This window comes from Choloepus didactylus, chromosome 10, assembly GCF_015220235.1.
Source record: "Choloepus didactylus isolate mChoDid1 chromosome 10, mChoDid1.pri, whole genome shotgun sequence".
Taxonomy (NCBI): Eukaryota; Metazoa; Chordata; class Mammalia; order Pilosa; family Megalonychidae; genus Choloepus; species Choloepus didactylus.
This window is the reverse complement of record NC_051316.1, coordinates 75,870,574-75,893,247: the sequence shown is the minus strand read 5'-3', so window position 1 is coordinate 75,893,247 and position 22,674 is coordinate 75,870,574. Positions and strand designations below refer to the sequence as shown.

At 35.3% G+C, this 22,674-nt stretch overlaps 2 protein-coding genes across 6 annotated transcripts in view; one reads left to right on the top strand and one right to left on the bottom strand.

The window, feature by feature from the left end:
* Positions 1-22,674, bottom strand: part of IFT74 (intraflagellar transport 74) — a 117,256-nt gene that overhangs the window by 58,106 nt on the left and 36,476 nt on the right. For all 4 annotated transcript variants that reach the window (XR_005210759.1, XR_005210760.1, XM_037798402.1 and 1 more), the window contains 2 exons: positions 2,067-2,205; positions 678-740 (listed from right to left, as the gene is read on the bottom strand). Coding sequence is in view for 2 of the 4 variants with exons in the window: in XM_037798402.1 (XP_037654330.1) it covers positions 678-740; positions 2,067-2,205 (202 nt within the window). In the remaining 2 variants the exon portion in view is untranslated. The remainder of the gene's footprint in view (positions 1-677; positions 741-2,066; positions 2,206-22,674) is intronic.
* Positions 10,801-21,921, top strand: LRRC19 (leucine rich repeat containing 19). 2 transcript variants are annotated; one of them, XM_037798410.1, is made up of 5 exons: positions 10,801-10,840; positions 15,706-15,798; positions 17,967-18,480; positions 19,117-19,299; positions 20,918-21,921. In XM_037798410.1, exons 2-5 carry the CDS (start codon positions 15,715-15,717, stop codon positions 21,151-21,153), a joined length of 1,017 nt encoding a protein of 338 aa, XP_037654338.1. In that variant the 5' UTR covers positions 10,801-10,840; positions 15,706-15,714; the 3' UTR covers positions 21,154-21,921. The 2 variants fall into 2 exon arrangements, with proteins under 2 accessions (XP_037654338.1, XP_037654337.1); XM_037798409.1 differs by having other exon boundaries at positions 19,794-21,921.

Here is a 22,674-nt window from a genome sequence, read left to right as displayed (position 1 = left end):
TAAAATAAGGAAAATCTCTAAGAGCTAATGTGAATGAACATTCAAAATATAATTTTACGTGAAAAAATAAAAGCTGCAGAATAGCATAGTCAGTATGATTCCCACTTCAATTTTTCCACAACTATAAAACTGAAATAGGATTATAGGATTGTTATGAGAGTTAAATGATAATGCTGATGATATATATAAAGAGCTTGAGAAAGCACACAGTAAGCACTCAACAAATTGTAAGAGTAGTTCTGTCCAGTGGGAGGGACAAGAGATAGGTATCTTTACTTTTTATTTTATTCAATTCTTGATATCATAAACATATTTTGTTTTGTGAATTAAATTTTTAAATAAATAAGAAAACAAATACAAGCATTTACATACTTAAAAGTGGTAGAAGTGATCTCTCTTCAATTGTTTTTTTATTTTTATAGTCTTTTGCAAATGCGTCTTTAAATTGTTAGATTTTGAATGCCCCAGCAGGGCAGAATGATTTATTTTGTATACAGTAGATACTCAATAATTGAATCTGATTACTTCTAAAACATTTGTGATTCAAAATGTGAAGAAAAATTATTGAACTCCTTTTAGTAAACTACTAAATAAACATGAATGTGAATGAGTTCCATCAATAAATTTAGCAGAATTATCTTTTGTAGCTCACACGAGATCTCTGATTTTATACTTACAGCTTCTAGGCTCTCTTTTTTCATGTTTAATGAATCTAGTTGTTGCTGAAGTGTATCTAATTCCTAAGAGACAAAAATGCAAATATAAATGCAAACTATATTAAGAATTATTTGTTTCTCTGTCCCTTAACCTTTCAAATATGGATATGACAAAGTACATTTTGCAAACATCTCTAATTTGTAGCTTGCATTTTTGACTAGAATTTATTAACATCTAATTATTTCTGTTTTTGCTAATTTCTTTCATTCCTCCTAAAAAGCCTTGCCATACTCTACTTTCAGAAAAATTTTATGAGCCTGTTGAAGGTAGCCAGACCTTTCCACAGTGACTCAACACTACATGCTGAGAATATTAAATAAAAGACTTCAAATTAATGATGTCATTGTTAAAAATCATAATTTTTCATTTCGATTTTTAACTACGTTTTCATACCTCTTGCTTAATTTCTTTTAGGGCCAAGATCTATGCCAATTTACATGGATCAGTCCTAAGATAAGACACTTAAACTGACTCCTCATTCCCAACCTCTGTGCAAAATTAATTATATTTCAGTTATTTTGGCATTTCTAAAATACTGTTTCTTTAGTGCTTCATTGCATCTTATAAATCCTGTCTAAAATTAAAAGTTATACTAGATTGCCAGTGAAGGGACATCTGAGAAACTAAATCATATTCATTATTGGCATTTGTGGGGCTTAATTCTGTACTGACCACTTAGTTAAGGGCAATCTGGACATGAAAGGGTACTAACTTACACATCTCACTGAGTCATCATCATGACTGAACATTGGAAGAATTCTCAATAACCCCTAAGCAGGCACCCAAACTACTTATTCAAGCAACATGATTAGAGGACAATAGTTTTTCAAGTCAGACACCCAGTAAGTAAAAGATCTGCTGCTTATTAGGGAGAAAGGAGAAGGAAAGAAGGTAGATACCCATACGGTTCTAGACTATGAGCCTTTTTTTTAGTTTTCATTTAAGGTCCCTAAAAAATTAAAGTGTCCTGATGTGTCTTTATGACATGCAAAAAAAAAAAAAAAAAAAGATGCACACAATTAACAAAAAACAAAATTATAGTAAAATCCAGATAATCAAACAGCATAAAGAAATGGAATTTCCTAGATCAATGCTTATAAAAAATTATAGTAAAATCCAGATCATCAAGCAGCATAAAGAAATGGAATTTTCTAGATCAATGCTTCTTAAATCTAAACACACATATGAACTGTATGAGGACCTTACTAAAGTGAAGACTGATCAGTAGATCTGGGATGGGGCCCGAGATTCTGCATTTCTGTCAAGCTCTGAGGGGATGCTGATAATAACCACCTTCGATCACACATTTAGTAGCAAGACATCTGACACATAATAGAAATTATAATTACCTGCAACAATTTCTCATTTGTAGTTTTCATCTCTACGTATTTGACTTGTTTTTCAGGAGACATATTTTTGATAATGCCATCTGCTGCTTGTTTTTCCTGTTCAATTTCTTCTTCTACGCTTCTAATTTGTTTTTCTTTCCTGAAATTAAAAATATGCAGTATTTCTTACTAAATTGAGCAGAAAACATCAATTATATTTACTAAAGTCACAGTCTCAATACTTAATCAAAGCTGTTAAACCACAGTTTGTGATTCAAAAGTCTTCATTATTTGTGCAAAAAAATTTCGTTTAGCCTATATGAAATTTAGCTTCGACCTCATCAGCACTTATTATTTTATGTCCTCTTCTCCATCCCTAAATCCTTCTATTTCCTTACTTCCCATTTCACTTTACTAAGAGAACACAAAGATTATCACAGAAAATCCTTAAGGCCTTGTACATATGAGAATGTATTTACACTTTTTCATAGCTATGCACCCACAAAAGACAAATAAGACAAGTAAGTTTTAGAATAGTAGTTTTCACCCTTTAGCTACACACTTCTTTGCCCAAAAGAAATCTTGTATGGAAGTTTACCATGTAAATCATATAATACAATGCAGCTCTGACTGACCTGGAGAGTAGAGAAATCTCTGGTGCAATGTGATTAAAAAATCACAGCTTTCACATGACCACAGACATAGGGGACTGGTGGTTTGATGGGTTGAGCCCTCTACCATAGGTTTTACCCTTGGGAAGACGGTTGCTGCAAAGGAGAGGCTAGGCCTCCCTATGGTTGTGCCTAAGAGCCTCCTCCCGAATGCCTCTTTGTTGCTTAGATGTGGCCCTCTCTCTCTGGCTAAGCCAACTTGAAAGGTGAAATCACTGCCCTCCCCCCTACGTGGGATCAGACACCCAGGGGAGTGAATCTCCCTGGCAACGTGGAATATGACTCCCGGGGAGGAATGTAGACCTGGCATCGTGGGGCAGAGAACATCTTCTTGACCAAAAGGGGGATGTGAAAGGAAATGAAATAAGCTTCAGTAGCAGAGAGATTCCAAAAGGAGCCGAGAGGTCACTCTGGTGGGCACTCTTACGCATACTTTAGACAACCCTGTTTAGGTTCTAAAGAATTGGGGTAGCTGGTGGTGGATACCTGAAACTATCACACTATAACCCAGAACCCATGAATCTCGAAGACAGTTGTATAAAAATGTAGCTTATGAGGGGTGACAATAGGATTGGGAAAGCCATAAGGACCACACTCCAGTTTGTCTAGTTTATGGATGAATGAGTAGAAAAATAGGGGAAGGAAACAAACAGACAAAGGTACCCAGTGTTCTTTTCTACTTCAATTGCTCTTTTTCACTCTAGTTATTATTCTTGTTATTTTTGTGTGTGTGCTAATGAAGGTGTCAGGGATTGATTTAGGTGATGAATGTACAACCATGTAATGGTACTGTGAACAATCGAAAGTACGATTTGTTTTGTATGACTGCGTGGTATGTGAATATATCTCAATAAAATGAAGATTAAAAAAATCACAGCTTTAAATCAATAGTATGATTTGCTTAAGTTCTTTTTTTACCTTCTTTTTTACTTAAAATGGATATTATACCAGTTATTACCATATTTTAGCACTGCAAAATAATAAGCTAATATCACTAAAAAAAAAATACCTGGAACATTATAAATACAATCATATAAAAGTAGTAATAGTGAAATTAATTGTAAGCAATAACCATCTTTATCATATAATCACAAGAAATACCATCAGTGTGGTACTTTTTACCCATGAAAGGCTAATTATCAAGAGGACAGAAAAAAATTCTATTTTGTCATGCAAATACTTCAAGATTTATTTAGAAAAAGCTTGCTTGTACATAAATTTTCAGTCCCCAAATCATAAATTTCTATTTCGGTCTCAAAACCCAATACCTACTCTCTTTCATTTATAGCTATCTACAACTTTGTAGATAAGAATTCTCCTCACAATCATCAGCTAAATCCCATAGGTACACATATCCCCCACATGTCCCCTATAAAAACTCATACCTGAGATCAGGGGAGGCGGGGCAAGATGGCAGACTGGTGTGCTGTATGTTTTAGTTACTCCTCCAGGAAAGTAGGTAGAAAGCCAGGAACTGCGTGGACTGGACACCACAGAGCAATCTGACTTTGGGCATACTTCATACAACACTCATGAAAACGTGGAACTGCTGAGATCAGTGAAATCTGTAAGTTTTTGCGGCCAGGGGACCCGCGCCCCACCCTGCCAGGCTCAGTCCCGTGGGAGGAGAGGCTGTCAGCTCCCGGAAGGAGAAGGGAGAACTGCAGTGGCAGCCCTTATCGGAAACTCATTCTACTGATCCAAACTCCAACCATAGACACACTGAGACCAGACACCAGAGAATCTGAGAGCAGCCAGCCCAGCAGAGAGGAGACAGGCATAGAGAAAAAAAACAACATGAAAAACTCCAAAATAAAAGCGGAGGATTTTTGGAGTTCTGGTGAACATAGAAAGGGGAAGGGCCCCGAGGCGCATATGCAAATCCCAAAGAAAAGCTGATCTCTCTGCCCTGTGGACCTTTCCTTAATGGCCCTGGTTGCTTTGTCTCTTAGCATTTCAATAACCCATTAGATCTCTGAGGAGGGCCCTTTTTTTTTTTTAATCCTTTTTTCTTTTTCTAAAACAATTACTCTAAGAAGCCCAATACAGAAAGCTTCAAAGACTTGCAATTTGGGCAGGTCAAGTCAAGAGAAGAACCAGGAGAGCTCTGAGACAAAACGCAATAATCCAGTGGCTGAGAAAATTCACTAAACACCACAACTTCCCAAGAAAAGGGGGGTGTCCGCTCACAGCCATCATCCTGGTGGACAGGAAACACTCCTGCCCATCGCCAGCCCCATAGCCCAGAACTGCCCCAGACAACCCAGTGTGACAGAAGTGCTTCAAATAACAGGCACACACCACAAAACTGGGCGTGCACATTAGCCTTCCCTGCAACCTCAGCTGATTGTCCCAGAGTTGGGAAGGTAGAGCAGTGTGAATTAACAAAGCCCCATTCAGCCATCATTTGATCAGACTGGGAGCCTCCCTACACAGCCCAGCAGCCCAGAACTGCCCTGGGGGGACGGCACTCACCTGTGACATAGCACAGTCATCCCTCAACAGAGGACCCGGGGTGCACGGCCTGGAAGAGGGGCCCACTTGCAAGTCTCAGGAGCCATACGCCAATACCAAGGACTTGTGGGTCAGTGGCAGAGACAAACTGTGGCAGGACTGAACTGAAGGATTAGACTATTGCAGCAGCTTTAAAACTCTAGGATCACCAGGGAGATTTGATTGTTAGAGCCACCCCCCCTCCCTGACTGCCCAGAAACACGCCCCATATACAGGGCAGGCAACACCAACTACACATGCAAGCCTGGTACACCAATTGGACCCCACAAGACTCACTCCCCCACTCACCAAAAAGGCTAAGCAGGGGAGAACTGGCTTGTGGAGAACAGGTAGCTCATGGACGCCACCTTCTGGTTAGTTAGAGAAAGTGTACTCCATGAAGCTGTAGATCTGATAAATTAGAGATAAGGACTTCAATTGGTCTACAAATCCTAAAAGAACCCTATAAAGTTCAGCAAATGCCACGAGGCCAAAAACAACAGAAAATTATAAAGCATATGAAAAAACCAGACGATATGGATAACCCAAGCCCAAGCACCCAAATCAAAAGGTCAGAAGAGACACAGCACCTAGAGCAGCTACTCAAAGAACTAAAGATGAACAATGAGACCATAGTATGGGAGACAAAGGAAATCAAGAAGACCCTAGAAGAGCATAAAGAAGACATTGCAAGACTAAATAAAAAAATGGATGATCTTATGGAAATTAAAGAAACTGTTGACCAAATTAAAAAGATTCTGGACACTCATAGTGCAAGACTAGAGGAAGTTGAACAACGAATCAGTGACCTGGAAGATGACACAATGGAAAATGAAAGCATAAAAGAAAGAATGGGGAGAAAAATTGAAAAAATCGAAATGGACCTCAGGGATATGATAGATAATATGAAACGTCCAAATATAAGACTCATTGGTGTCCCAGAAGGGGAAGAAAAGGGTAAAGGTCTAGGAAGAGTATTCAAAGAAATTGTTGGGGAAAACTTCCCAAATCTTCTAAACAACATAAATACACAAATCATAAATGCTCAGCGAACCCCAAATAGAATAAATCCAAATAAACCCACTCCAAGACATATACTGATCACACTGTCAAACACAGAAGAGAAGGAGCAAGTTCTGAAAGCAGCAAGAGAAAAGCAATTCACCACATACAAAGGAAACAGCATAAGACTAAGTAGTGACTACTCAGCAGCCACCATGGAGGCGAGAAGGCAGTGGCACGATATATTTAAAATTCTGAGTGAGAAAAATTTCCAGCCAAGAATACTTTATCCAGCAAAGCTCTCCTTCAAATTTGAGGGAGAGCTTAAATTTTTCACAGACAAACAAATGCTGAGAGAATTTGCTAACAAGAGACCTGCCCTACTGGAGATAGTAAAGGGAGCCCTGCAGACAGAGAAACAAAGAAAGGACAGAGAGACTTGGAGAAAGGTTCAGTACTAAAGAGATTCGGTATGGCTACAATAAAGGATATTAATAGACAGAGGGGAAAAATATGACAAACATAAACCAAAGGATAAGATGGCTGATTCAAGAAGTGCCTTCACGGTTACAACGTTGAATGTAAATGGATTAAACTCCCCAATTAAAAGATATAGATTCGCAGAATGGATCAAAAAAAATGAACCATCAATATGTTGCATACAAGAGACTCATCTTAGACACAGGGACACAAAGAAACTGAAAGTGAAAGGATGGAAAAAAATCAGGTACCTAGGAATAAACTTAACCAAAGATGTAAAAGACCTATACAAAGAAAACTACATAACTCTACTAAAAGAAATAGAAGGGGACCTTAAAAGATGGAAAAATATTCCATGTTCATGGATAGGAAGACTAAATGTCATTAAGATGTCAATTCTACTCAAACTCATCTACAGATTCAATGCAATCCCAATCAAAATTCCAACAACCTACTTTGCAGACTTGGAAAAGCTAGTTATCAAATTTATTTGGAAAGGGAAGATGCCTCGAATTGCTAAAGACACTCTAAAAAAGAAAAACGAAGTGGGAGGACTTACACTCCCTGACTTTGAAGCTTATTATAAAGCCACAGTTGCCAAAACAGCATGGTACTGGCACAAAGATAGACATATAGATCAATGGAATCGAATTGAGAATTCGGAGATAGACCCTCAGATCTATGGCCGACTGATCTTCGATAACGCCCCCAAAGTCACTGAACTGAGTCATAATGGTCTTTTCAACAAATGGGGCTGGGAGAGTTGGATATCCATATCCAAAAGAATGAAAGAGGACCCCTAACTCACCCCCTACACAAAAATTAACTCAAAATGGACCAAAGATCTCAATATAAATGAAAGTACCATAAAACTCCTAGAAGATAATGTAGGAAAACATCTTCAAGACCTTGTATTAGGCGGCCACTTCCTAGACTTTACACCCAAAGCACAAGCAACAAAAGAGAAAATAGATAAATGGGAACTCCTCAAGCTTAGAAGTTTCTGCACCTCAAAGGAATTTCTCAAAAAGGTAAAGAGGCAGCCAACTCAATGGGAAAAAATTTTTGGAAACCATGTATCTGACAAAAGACTGATATCTTGCATACATAAAGAAATCCTACAACTCAATGACAATAGTACAGTCGGCCCAATTATAAAATGGGCAAAAGATATGAAAAGAGAGTTCTCTGAAGAGGAAATACAAATGGCCAAGAAACACATGAAAAAATGTTCAGCTTCACTAGCTATTAGAGACATGCAAATTAAGACCACAATGAGATACCATCTAACACCGGTTAGAATGGCTGCCATTAAACAAACAGGAAACTACAAATGCTGGAGGGGATGTGGAGAAATTGGAACTCTTATTCACTGTTGGTGGGACTGTATAATGGTTCAGCCACTCTGGAAGTCAGTCTGGCAGTTCCTTAGAAAACTAGATATAGAGTTACCATTCGATCCAGCGATTGCACTTCTCGGTATATACCCGGAAGATTGGAAAGCAGTGACACGAACAGATATCTGCACGCCAATGTTCATAGCAGTATTATTCACAATTGCCAAGAGATGGAAACAACCCAAATGTCCTTCAACAGATGAGTGGATAAATAAAATGTGGTATATACACAAGATGGAATACTACGCGGCAGTAAGAAGGAACGATCTCGTGAAACATATGACAACATGGATGAACCTTGAAGACATAATGCTGAGCGAAATAAGCCAGGCACAAAAACAGATATATTATATGCTACCACTAATGTGAACTTTGAAAAATGTAAAACAAATGGCTTGTAATGTAGAATGTAGGGGAACTAGCAATAGAGAGCAATTAAGGAAGGGGGAACAATAATCTAAGAAGAACAGATAAGCTATTTAACGTTCTGGGGATGCCCAGGAATGACTATGGTCTGTTAATTTCTGATGGATATAGTAGGAACAAGTTCACAGAAATGTTGCTATATTAGGTAACTTTCTTGGGGTAAAGTAGGAACACGTTGGAAGTTAAGCAGTTATCTTAGGTTAGTTGCCTTTTTCTTACTCCCTTGTTATGGTCTCTTTGAAATGTTCTTTTATTGTATGCTTGTTTTCTTTTCAACTTTTTTTTCATACAGTTGATTTAAAAAAGAAGGGAAAGTTAAAAAAAAAAAAAAAAAAAGAAAAACAAGGAAAAAAAAAAGATGTAGTGCCCCCTTGAGGAGCCTGTGGAGAATGCAGGGGTATTCGCCTACCCCACCTCCATGGTTGCTAACATGACCACAGACATAGGGGACTGGTGGTTTGATGGGTTGAGCCCTCTACCACAGGTTTTACCCTTGGGAAGACGGTTGCTGCAAAGGAGAGGCTAGGCCTCCCTATGGCTGTGCCTAAGAGCCTCCTCCCGAATGCCTCTTTGTTGCTCAGATGTGGCCCTGTCTCTCTAGCTAAGCCAACTTGAAAGGTGAAATCACTGCCCTCCCCCCTACGTGGGATCAGACACCCAGGGGAGTGAATCTCCCTGGCAACGTGGAATATGACTCCCGGGGAGGAATGTAGACCTGGCATCGTGGGACGGAGAACATCTTCTTGACCAAAGGGGATGTGAAAGGAAATGAAATAAGCTTCAGTGGCAGAGAGAATCCAAAAGGAGTCGAGAGGTCACTCTGGTGGGCACTCTTATGCACACTTTAGACAACCCTTTTTAGGTTCCAAAGAATTGGGGTAGCTGGTGGTGGATACCTGAAACTATCAGACTACAACCCAGAGCCCATGGATCTCGAAGACAGTTGTATAGGGGTGTAGCTTATGAGGGGTGACAGTGGGATTGGGAAGGCCATGGGGACCACACTCCACTTTGTCTAGTTTATGGATGGATGAGTAGAAAAATAGGGGAAGGAAGCAAACAGACAAAGGTACCCAGTGTTCTTTTTTACTTCAATTGCTCTTTTTCACTCTAATTATTATTCTTGTTATTTTTGTGTGTGTGCTAATGAAGGTGTCAGGGATTGATTTGGGTGATGAATGTACCACTATGTAATGGTACTGTAAACAATAGAAAGCACGATTTGTTTTGTATGACTGCGTGGTATGTGAATATATCTCAATAAAATGAAGATTAAAAAAAAAAAAAAAAAAAACTCATACCTTACCACTAGAATAAGATAATCTAAACTCAGAAATTTCCCTACAAGTAACATCTTATACTAACCAAAAAATAAAAATAAATAAATATAAGTAAACAACTGGAATTTCTATTTACTTTCATCTCACTGTTGGACAGGGGGTGATGTCTTCACTTTGAACCTCAATTACTGCAGTATAACAAATGTGTTTGCTTGCTGCTACAACTCACACGGGTAAACGGAATCATAGGACTTTCAAGCAGAAAAAATCATCTATTTCAATCTCTTTGTTTCAAAGATCAAGGATACTGAGGCTCAAAGGAGTTAATCTTTTGGAACTAACTCATTCTGAACTTCATGATTATTCATTACAAACAATGAATCCCATCCATGTTTCTACCTAATATGACTACTGCCATTAAATGGAACTTATGTTATACATTATTTCATTTCACCAAGGGAAAACTGCAGCACAAGGAAGTTAACCGATTTCCCAGAGGCCACATAATGTCAGATGTCAGGTTTTTTGATGTTCTGGGCACTTTGCACCTGTCATAACTTAAGGCTGTCATAAATCACCCATGGTGGGGTCATAAAAATGAGTAAACATCAAAGTTGAAACAATTCAATGAAATACAAAACTTGGTTGTATCTTTTCAACTTGAATCTTACAAAATACTTTCAGGACTCATACTTCAACCCTTCAGTAACAATGAACTTTTAAAAGCATACATTCTCAGTATTACACATTTTAATGCACAAAGTAAATCTGTTAATATTTAAAATAAATTTTTAAAGAGTAAGAAACATAAAGGTTAAGCACAACACTTTACTTGTTACACTAAAAAAGTCAGAGATGACTTCTAAGATTATTCTTCTAGTCAATCTTTTGCTAAGGAAGCCTAGCTTTTTTTTTTTTAATCACTTGTTCACCAGGTACAAAGGTTAGAAACAAGTGAAATGCAGTCATATGAGTTACTTTTTTTACTGGCGTAGAAGAAACAGAATATATTCCTTTAACACATCACAACAGAAAAAAGAAAAAAGGTAAGATTCTATATCTAAAGGTTTGGGTTGTTGATTTTTTTTTTTTAATAAATCATAATTAAGCTTAAGATTGAGGAACAGTGCTTTGCCTTTAATAAGTGATAAAATAAAGTGAACCTGGGATATGGCTAAAGATTCTTTCCCAAATATTTATAACGTAATGCAAAGAATGAAATGAAACTCAATGAAACACAAAAACTTGTTTTTCTTCTGGAAAAAAGAGTTCTCATCTAGCCAATAAAAAAATTTTAGTTTTCAAGTATATTACTCCTAGAACATTGTGAAATCACCTTAGCTTAAAAATACATTTGTAAACTGGAAAAAGATTGGATATCAGTTGATATTGTTGAAGCCTGGCAAAGAGTATTCTCCATACTTCTGTTTTTCTTGAAATTTCCATTATAATAGATTTAAAAATTTTTTAAATCTATAAAATGCTATTAACCCTCAACTTCTCTCATAAAAAAAATTTTTTTTAAATCTATTAAATGGTTACGTTTACAGGTGGAAACTAGTTGTGAATTATTAACATGTTACTTACAGTGTAATTCTATTATACTGAATTCTGGTATAAATACCTAAATATTTAATGATAAAACTACATACACATTTTCATTTAACAAAACAAAAATAATTGCCACACCTTTTTATTTCATAGCATATAATAGTCACATAAAGGAAATACCCAAAATTCCTACGTAATTTGTACTTGAAATTGCATTTAAACGAAAATTGTTCCTTTTTCAATACATACCATTTCCTTTTGTGTAAACCTCTTTTGTTTCTTTAATGTAAGCTGTAAGCCATGTAAAAGAGCATTTAATTTTGTGAAACAATTAAAAGAAACTGCTATTCCATTTGTTCTCTATTTTTATTAGTCCCCAAGTAATCATTAAATTCAAATCCAAATATTTTGTAACAAATTTTCAAATCAAGAAAAAATTCCAAAGAATTCCAAAGTAACAATAACTGTCTTAAAAAAAAAAAAATCAACTTTTTTATACAGGGAAAATGGACTCAAGAACAATTTCTGCCTAATTTAATGGCTAGCTGCTCTACCAATCAGATTTCCACAAGAGATCCAGTAATACTAGAAATTATGTCTAGAGATTTATCCATTCAGTGTCATGGTGAAAAACACGCACCCCTTCTCTCAATCTTTCCCTTCTCAAAAGTCACATACATATATGAAAATCTCCATGGATCGTATGGCTCAATCAGTACATTTCATGGTTTTAGACTTAATAATTCTTTAGATCAGTTAACAGCTTTCTTGTACAGAAGATAATTGAGCAGAGTACCCGCTTCTAAGTTTAAAATTTATCAAGTAGAAAGAAAAAAAAAAAAAAAAAATATATATATATATATATATATATATATATATATATACTTCTTTTCTAATCATTGTAATTTTATTTTTTTGTACACTAGTGAAAAAATTAGTATTAAATAGATAGTAAAGATGATTATTTCCACAGAGGTTCACAGTCCTCCCTCACCTCAGCTGCCTCTACTTCATCCTCAACTCTTTACCCGAGTCCAGTTAATTTTATTTGTAGCATAAATGCTTCCTTTAACTGCTCTCATTTTATTTATTTCTCAAAAAGATGCCACTTCTCCCTTACTTATCTCTCCTCAACCATACCTGCATCCCACCAGGATCAGAGATATCAGTAACAACCTCACTATACCACTAAGAAATACTGAAACAAGCCATTAATGAGGTTTCACCCGTATTCCTAGAGATAATTAAACTCGAGTAAACTCCTTTTGTACATGATTTAGGCATATCCCTTTTGTGGGCAATGGTTTGGAACAAGTGATAGCTCGAACTCATTCCTGGCTCCAAAAGGGTTTCTATTATGACTGTATCCAAATTGTGTCAAATCTAGGGATAGTGGCTTTTTCTAACAAATTTGTCTTAAAAATAACAAGCAACTATTTGTAACAGTGCTTTTAGAAAGTTTCAAAAGACTAAGCTTTAAAGATCCCTAAGGAAAATGACAGAATATATTCACATCCTCTCAAACAGAAAATTTGTTTGCAGCAAAGTTTCTAATGTTGACCTTGAGAAAATGGAGGAAAGAAAAAGAAACACCCAGAAATTGGCAACACCACAGATTGAGGAAGTAGAGAAAGAGGAGCTAAAACATAATTGAAAGAATTTCTTTCCCTGCCTAGCCAGGTAATGTTCCTCCCCTACCTAAGCACAGGACTAGATGATTTGTTTTCTTTGGGGCAAATAAAACAAATGGAATCTAGGCACAAGATACAAATGAATACAGGGATATTGTTCCCAAAACAGGGAGAATAAATTAAAATATCTTTTTCACCACCTACATCTGAGAATGGTGGCAACCAGGCCTTATCTGTGCAGACAGGAGATTAGAAACAACCATTTTGGGAAATCCAGAGAGACAAAGAGTAAAAATGTAAACATAATGACACTAGGGATTCCTCTAAGAAAAGGGTCCAGAGAGTTCACCGTACAGTAAGGTCTACAGTCAACAAAACCCACACAAACGCACAATTTCCAATAAGCTTTTTAGTTTCCCACTCTCACACATTAGCCCAAAACCAAATATTAACAGACATATGGGGAAAGCCTCTGGTATACAAGACACTGGCCAAAATAAACTGGGAAAACACAATCTGAGGACACAGAGGCAAATCAAGTATTCAAGGATAAAGAAAACAATAAAAAGATTGGAAAATATAATACAGTCATGAAAAAGAATACCATTAAACAAAGCATTTAGAGAACAAAAAGAGCTCTTAGACTTAAAAGGATGACAGGGAAAAGAAAACTTTTTTTGAAAATAAAGTTGATGCTGCCCCTAAGAAAGCAGAGCAAAACACAGAGATGAAAAGTAGGAGAGTAAACACATAAATTAGAAAATCTTTCCAGAAGATACAACACCCAACTAAAGGAGTTCTAGAAAGAGAAGATTTAAAAAGAAAAAAAAAAGGGTAGTAAGAAAATCACCAATATCATTAATGAAATAATTCAGAAAATTTCCCAGAACTAAGGGACATAGTTTCCAGATTGAAAGGGCCTACCCAGTGTCCAGTCTAACAGGTGCAAACAGATTCTCACAAAGACACATGATCATAAAATTTCAGAATATTGATTCTAAAAGCTTTGGGGGTTAGGAAGAGGGAAGTTCACATTAAAGGATAAAGAATTAGAATTTACAGCATCATACTTCTCAAAAGTAACACAAGAAATACAAAGACAATGGGGCAATGTCACCAACATTTTGAGGGAAAATTATTTCCAACCTAGAATTCCATCTGTAGCTAAAGTATCAATCAAGATCTCAAAAAATTTTCATCCTATGCACCTTTTCTCAGGGATCTACTGGAGAAAGTTCCATCAAAACAAGGCAGTAAACTAAGACAGGACACCTAGAAAATAGGAATCCAGTAATAAAGGCAAAGGGAATCTCTACCCTGAGGGTAAAAGGGATACTGGAAATCAATAACTGTGTAGGTTTAGAGATCAGCTCATCCAGATTAAAGCATGGCAGCAGGCACTTGGAAAGACTTCTTCAAGCAGATGAAACTGATTAAATACTTAATATGCATAAACTATGGAGAGGTTTGCATAGCTAGGGAAGAATTTGGGCATAAATTCATGTTAAAGAAAACGTAGCACATGAAAAAAACAGTACAATTAATTTAGAGGGAAAAAAGTTGTGCCTGATCGTGGGACTGAGAGTATCTTCTTGACCAAAAGGGGGATGCAAAATGAGACAAAATAGTTTCAGTGGCTGAGAGATTTCAAATGGAGTCAAGAGGTCACTCTGGTGGACATTCTTATGCACTATATAGATAACACCTCTTAGGTTTTAATGTATTGGAAGAGCTAGAAGCAAATACCTGAAACTACCAAACTCCAACCCAGCAGTCTGGACTCCTGAAGATGATTATATAATAATGTAGATTACAAGGGGTGACAGTGTGATTGTGAAGACCTTGTGGATCACACCCCCGTTAGTGTATGGATGAGTAGAAAAATGGGGATAAAAACTAAAGGACAAATGGGGTGGGATGGGGGGATGATTTGGGTGTTCTTTTTTCACTTTTTTTTTTTATTCTTGTTCTGGTTCTTTCTGATGTAAGGAAAATGTTCAGAGATAGATTGTGGTGATGAATGCATAACTATGTTATCATCCTGTGGATAGTGGATTGTATACCATCGATGATTGTATGGTGTGTGAATGTATTTCAATAAAACTGAATTTAATTAAAAAAAAAAAAAAAAAGTTGTGCCTGAACAGAAAAGTAATTTTACATGGCCACTGAGAGCTCTAACTCATTTGTGATAACATAAAAACAGAATACTGATCTAATCAAAATTATAAGTAACTATGTCAGGAGAATGAAGGGACAGGAAGTATACATTTGATCTGTTGAGCATAAAGGTAAGACTCATCCCCCACTATTGGATGTCAATGAAAACTAACAGGTAACACCTAAAAGCAAAAATTCAAGAAACAGCAGTATAAGCATATACTTAAAATGTATTATACATAAATACATATTATTCTGGACTCTCTTCTGTGCACATATATATTAAAATTTTTTAATGTACAACCACTTCAATTATTTTAAAGCTCTTTTCCATAGACCTATGAACTAATGAGACCCCCTAAAAATTTTTAGTCTCTCATTCTTCATAGGGACCCTTTAGCTTAAGATCAGAGTGTAGGAATGGTAAAGATCCCTGTGCTTGTCTCATGTACCATGAATTTTAAGAAAAAAAAAAGATTTAGAAGGGGAAAAAAGGAAATCAAAATATCCTTAATAAGTACTAAAGCTCTAATTTCCTACTGAGATGAAAATACTCTCTTTTCTATCAGGCCTGCAACATGAAAATCACATGCATCACAATTTTGTTTTGGCCCCTCTCCATGCTATTATTATCATCAGTTGAAAGCCAGACTTCTAAAACAGTAAGTCTTTACAATCAAGGTAATGAAAATTTTATCAAAGATACAGTTTGTGTACATTTAGTAAAATATCCCACAGCAACAAATGAAAACAAAGAAAATCCAAGTTACTGACACTAATTCTTTAGTTAGCTGTACATATTCAGAATCAGATTTCTGAGCCAGATTTTAATTTGACAAAAGCAGTCTTTACTTTTTAACTGTGAGTTCTTTAGAAGTTGATTATAAGGAGAAATCTGTGAATTTTCATTATAAACTCAGCAATTGGTTTCAAGACATAAAAATAACTTTAAAAAGTAAGGAAGATTTTAAAAAATCACATATTTATGAGGAAAATTATTGTGGCATGATTATTACTATTGGCTCTTCAGTCATAGAAAGGCACTTCTTCAGGTTGCCTAGCTTTTTAAATTCAATATATGGCTCAATTTCTATTATAAAATAAATATTTCCTTTTAAAACACCACAGGTTGAGATGTTAACCCAGTAGAGCTATATATTGGATATTATTTCTTAATTATTTAGTAGTCCTAGATATAGTGTTGGTAGCTCTGATTTTAAAAATATATATATACTTTAAAATAATTTCTTTATAATAAATGCCCACCTTGCACACTAGAATATTAGATAAGTTAACAGAATTATTATCTACCATTTATTATCTACCATTTATTTCCACATATATTCTGTTATGATTATGTAATAACTGTTGAATGATATCTGTATGACAAACAAGAATTTCCTTGCTCAATTTTGTATATTGGAATTTCTTTAATCATATTCCATCCCAAGAAAGAAAAACATTGCTCTACTTTTTTCACACTGTAACATGAAAAGAGTAGACACTAGATTTTTCTTCAAAATTACTTCTTTCCAGTGGGATTTGGTGAGTTTGTACAGTGGTGAGTTTGTACATATCACTCTGGGGTGAAATCCCGACACACCCCAGAGTGATATGGACAGAGAGTATAAGTATATTTTGCGCCCCAAGCCCCACATCCCCCCTCCCCCAAGGAGCTGGGAGAAATGCTGGACTTCCCCACCTGGGCTATGGCTGATTTTCCTGCAAACACTGAGGACTAACAATTTGGTGGGCCATGCCCTCCATCAGGGGGCTTTCCCCTGTGAGGGTAGTTGCTGCAAGGGAGAGGCTAAGCCCACTTATAATTGTGCCTAGGACTCCCCCACCCCCAGCCTCTTTGTTGCTCAGATATGGCCCCCTCTCTCACTAAGCCCACTCGGCAGGTGAACTCACTGCCCTCCCCGCTACGTGGTAGGTGACACCCAGGGGTGTGAATTCCCATGGCAACGTGGGAAATGACTCCTGGAGATGGGCCTGGACCCAACACTATGGGATTGAGAGGATCTTCTTGACCAAAAGGGGGAAGAAAGATGAAACAAAATAAGATTCCAGTGGCTGAGAGATTTCAAATGGAGTCGAGAGGCTGCTACATACATAACAGCTTTTAGCCTTTAGTATGTTAGAATGGCTAGAGGGAAATACCTGAAGCTGTCAAACTGCAACCCAGAGACCTTGATTCTTGACGACAATTGTGTATCTATGCAGCTTGCACAGTGTGACTGTGACTGTGACTGAAAACCTTGTGGCTCGCACTCCCTTTATCCAGCGTATGGACAGATGAGTGGAAAAATGGGGACAAAAATTACATGAAGAACAGGATGGGATAGAAGGGATGGAAAGAATTAGGGGTTCTTTTTTGTTTTTATTTTTGTTTTGGAGTAAGGAAAAGGTGTAAAAATTGACTGTGGTGATCAACGCACAACTGTATGATGGTGCTGTGAGTAATTGATTGTACACTGTAGATGACTGTAGAGTGTGTGAATATATCTCAATTAAACTGTATTGAAAATAAGTAAATGAACAGTGGGAGTGGAGGGGAATGGGACATTTTGGGTGTCCTTTTTTATTTTAATTTTCATTTTATTTTTTGGAGTAATGAAAATGTTCAAAGTTTGATTGTGGTGATGAAAGCAAAACTATATGACGATACTGTGAACAATGACTGTACACTTTGAATAACTGTATGTTACATAATTATATCTCAATACAACTACTTCCTTCCAATACCTAAGTGTCTGAATATGAAATTTTGGAAAACTTTGTTAATATTTTTCCTGATTAATGCATTTCTAATTTTCTTCTTTTTTAGGAAGTCAAATGTAATTTCTCTGAAAAGAATTATTCTTTGATTCCAGCGGATATCAATAAAGATGTTACTATACTTGATCTCAGTTATAATCAAATTACTCTGAATGTCACAGATACAAGGGTTCTACAGACTTATTTTTTACTCACTGAGCTCCATTTGGTTGAGAACAATGTCTTTATCTTATATAGTAAAAGTTTTGGTAACCTCTCCAATCTAGAAATTTTAAATATCTGTAGAAACTCCATCCATGTAATTCAAAAGGATGCTTTCGTAGGCTTAAATAAACTAAAACAGTTACATCTCTGTAAAAATAAAATATTTCAACTGAATCCTGATATATTTGTGCCTCTAAAAAACCTGACACTTCTGAATCTGGAAGGCAATTTGATAAGCTATTTTGATGTTCCACAACTATTTCATCTGGAATTAATAATTTTATATGGAAATCCATGGAACTGCTCTTGTAGTCTATTCAATTTGCAGAAGTGGTTGAACACATCAAATGTGACACTAGGTAAGCTATCATAATTTAAATTAATCAAAACCAAAATTGATTAACTTTAGGTGGTTCCACCCCAGAGAAACCTCTCATTTCATGTTTAAAGAAAGAAAACTATCGCTGATTAAGGGAAACAGGAAGAAACGAAACAATGAAAAATAATTGAATAGATGGCGTCCCTTCCCCCTCTCCAGAAAAAAAATGTTTTAAATGTGAGATGATTCTATCACCTCATGTATTAAGTTTACAGTTTCAATATTTAAGACTAACTTTTTTCTTTAGATACTTCTCTCATTCTTAAAATATCCTGCTACAGAATAGGTGAAGAGGAGACCTACATTGTTAACTGCAAACCATGTTCTGCCTGAGATTCATATTTTAACCATAATCTTAATCACAAAATCTTTACTAACACAAACTAAACAAATAAACAGATACTGACTGTAAACTGTACTTATAAAATAACAATAAATAAATAGGAATGTGAATCCTTCCCTCATTATATTGCTAGGCAAATACAACTAGTTTCTTTTCTTATAATATCTATAACAATGAAACATAACTATGTCAATAAAATTCAAGATAAAAAATGATTACAAAATGTTGTTCTGTCCTATTCTCTAAAATAATTTATTCTTTCTGATTCACCAGCAAATGAGAACATCACCCTGTGTAGCTATCCAGGTATCCTGAAGAACTACAGTATCAAAACAATACCTTATAAGGATGAATGTCATTCGAAACTTCCTTCACCTATAACTGAAGATCTTTATATCCATTTTAAGTCCATTAGCAATTCAACATTTAACAATTCTTTGAACTTAACAAATTCAGGTAATGTACTTATTTTGAGTATTAAAAATTACTAAAGTTATATTAAATAAACTTAGGTAGTTCTCATCTTTCTTCATTTTAAATTTCTAAAAACAATGTGAAAAAACAATTCCTCCTCTCAACAAAAGATTTACAAAATAATGCCTTTCCAAACTAGGCTCTGTTAGTTATCAGCCAAACACCATTGTGCAAATTATTTAACTTCTCTGAGCCTTCGTTTCATCTAATCAAGTCAGAATTCTTAACTGGCATGAATAAATAATAGTCCTAGGTGAATGCGTAAATACGTGCAAAGGCGGTTATTTTGAAAAAGGGTACTCTTTCACCAGACTATAAAATATCTTTCATTTACTGTAGCTTTAGTAACTTATGCCTAAAAAAATACTGTGATGTATGTTCATTTTGGGAGTATTAGGATATGTTTCTTTGTTAATTCTGTTAATTTAACAAAATTCCCTCTCTGTGTGTGTCTCTCTCTCGGTATTCCATTTAAGAACGTGAACCTGTTGGAAAAAGTTGGACTTTTCTTGTGGGTGTTGTCATTACTGTATTGATGACCTCACTCCTCATTTTTATTGCTATCAAATGCCCAATATGGTATAATTTTCTAATTAATTACAATCATCATCGCCTGGAAGAGCATGAAGCAGAAACCTATGAAGACGGTTTTGCTGGCAATCCAAGTTCTCTTTCACAGACACCAGATACAAACTTTGAAGAAACTACAGTAATATTTGAACAACTGCATTCATTTGTAATAGATGATGATGGATTTATTGAAGACAAATATATAGATACCCATGAATTACATGAAGAAAATTAGTTTCTTTCAATGTTTGATTCTCTGAAAAAAGTTGTCAGTCCACTCACAGTTTAGAAATGGAGATCCTGGTATGTGCATACCAATTGAGAGCTAGCAGACATGATATTGTAATTAATATCACATAAATATCCCCAATTTATGTTTTTCTCATTGTTATTGAGCAAACAGGTTCAAATAGCTGACACTTCTCGGTAGCTAAGAGTTACAGTTAGTCTTCAATACTCTCATAACTATTCTCAGCAGTATTCAGGAGACCAAACACTAATACAAAGACCTAAAGTAAATTATTTATTAATTAAAATGAATTGATTTGCATATTAATTCAGATATTTGAATGTAATAAATATTAATATATTAAAGTTCTAATCAGTGAAGAAATAAAGGTTTTTGGATTTATATCATGAGTCCAAATGAAGAACAGTGATGGCTTAAACTGACAAATACTCTAGATTGATTTTATAGTTCCTGAGTCAGCACAATAATTTACTTTAAAATGTAGTAGCAATTTAAAGCACAGACACAAGATTCAGAAATAATCCCTAGTAAGTTATTAATGATTTTGGTTATAAAGAAAAGCTATCAACATGATTGCCACATTGAATAGCATGGTGGCTTCCAGATGGATAAGAGACCTATCTATGAACATTCTTTTAAAAAAAATGCATATTTTTGTCTCTCTCTGGGTGATTTCTAGTAAAATTGATCCAGGATGGGACTGTGGAATCTTAAATTGGTCTATGAACAGCTGTTTGGGATCTGGTAGTTAGTGATACATTTCCCAAATTGTTTTTCTAGAAAACTTATTTCCCAAGAGATACTCAGAAGAATTCCAAGGCGAAAAAGGTCCATGGTCAAACGAAACAAGGGGTTTAAACAAAGTGAAAAGAGATTCTTTCACATACAAGTTTTATGAGGCTACTAAGCAAGGCTGCTCTCTGATTGTTCAAGAGAAAAGTACAATATCAAGTATTTTCCAAATCTATTTGACAACAAAACCCTTTCTTCGAGGTACACCTACTAAGAGTTCATAGCACAATAATGGTCCGAAGAATAAAGTCTGGAAAACACCGGCCTTGAAACTATAAGTATTACAGGAAGGGTACAAAGTAAATTATTTGTCAATTCCTTACATTGAATTAGCTACAATCATAATTTTAAAAACTTATCAATGCAAACTCTAGCAAAATCTGTAGTATTTTACCTTCCATATGTGGGGAAATTAAGTATATTTATCCACATCTTTTAGACATAAGAGTATCTTTAAAACATTGAAACATAATCATGGGTGAAATAATATGATGTCTAGGATTTTCTTCATCATATTACAGGGAAGAAAACAGTGGCTAGAGGTGTGGCTGGAGAAGGGCTGGAAATGAGCTGATGGTACTTGGGGTTGGGAGATGGGTACACCGGGGTATATTACACCACTCTGTTTTTCTAGATGTTCAAATTTCTCTATTATAATGTTTTTAAAATGTGTATTTACTTAATGATATATTAGAGAAGAAATTTTAAATGTAGATCTATTTCATAAATGGCAGAACAGCTATTAAAAAGTCATGTATGTATGGATGATTGTATGGTGTGTGAATGTATTTCAATAAAACTGAATTTAATAATAAAAAAAAAGTCATGTATGTAATAGTAAATTTAGTCTAAGTGTCTACTGAGGGAAAATAAAGAAACAGTTTAAGACGATAAGCCCTCTAAAATAGAAGAAATAACTCATATTTATAATGCATATTGCTTGTATTTATAGAAACATGTTTTCAATAAAGGACATAAATAATGCTTTGTCTTATACTTCCTAATAGATAAGTTATACTTTATTGTTTTAAATCTCAGTAAGAATAAGACAATTACAAGAACATATAGGAATCATTTTCTAAGTCATTTATCACTTGGTCAAAATATCATTTCCTTATATCTCAATAAAACTGAATTAAAAAATCATTTTCTAATTATCACATCAAATATTAACATTTGAGAAATGTAATAAAACAAAATAAACATATAAATGAGCAAAGACTATATCTAACCTCATATATTCTCATATATTCAAGAATCTCTTATAAATCCATACGTTCAATATTCAAAGTATCAATTTGAATACTTTCCTTAGTATTCTGACTAAACAAAGAAAAATGGCTTTAAAATTATAATTACATATGTTTTTAAGGGACAACTGATTTTGATTAATAAACTAGAAAGTTCAGACATCAGAATTGGAATAGAAGTAGTAGTTTAAGCAGGCACATGAAATTGAATTAAAGCCAGGTATAAATATTTTTGTACTAACATATAAGGCTATATACTATAAGCAACTTATTATGGATAGGTGCTCCATAATAAACCATATAGTCATACCACACAAAACGGTACTAAAAGAAAAGTGACAACAATTTATTTTTACATGTGCCTTCTCAAGGTATGGCATTTCCTGCTCCCTTTGAAAATTTAAAGTCATGGTGGATCCTTGTGTTACTGATATGTTGGCCATCTGGTTAACATGAAATAAATCTTTCCTCCTGGTGCATATAAAAGTAAACTTC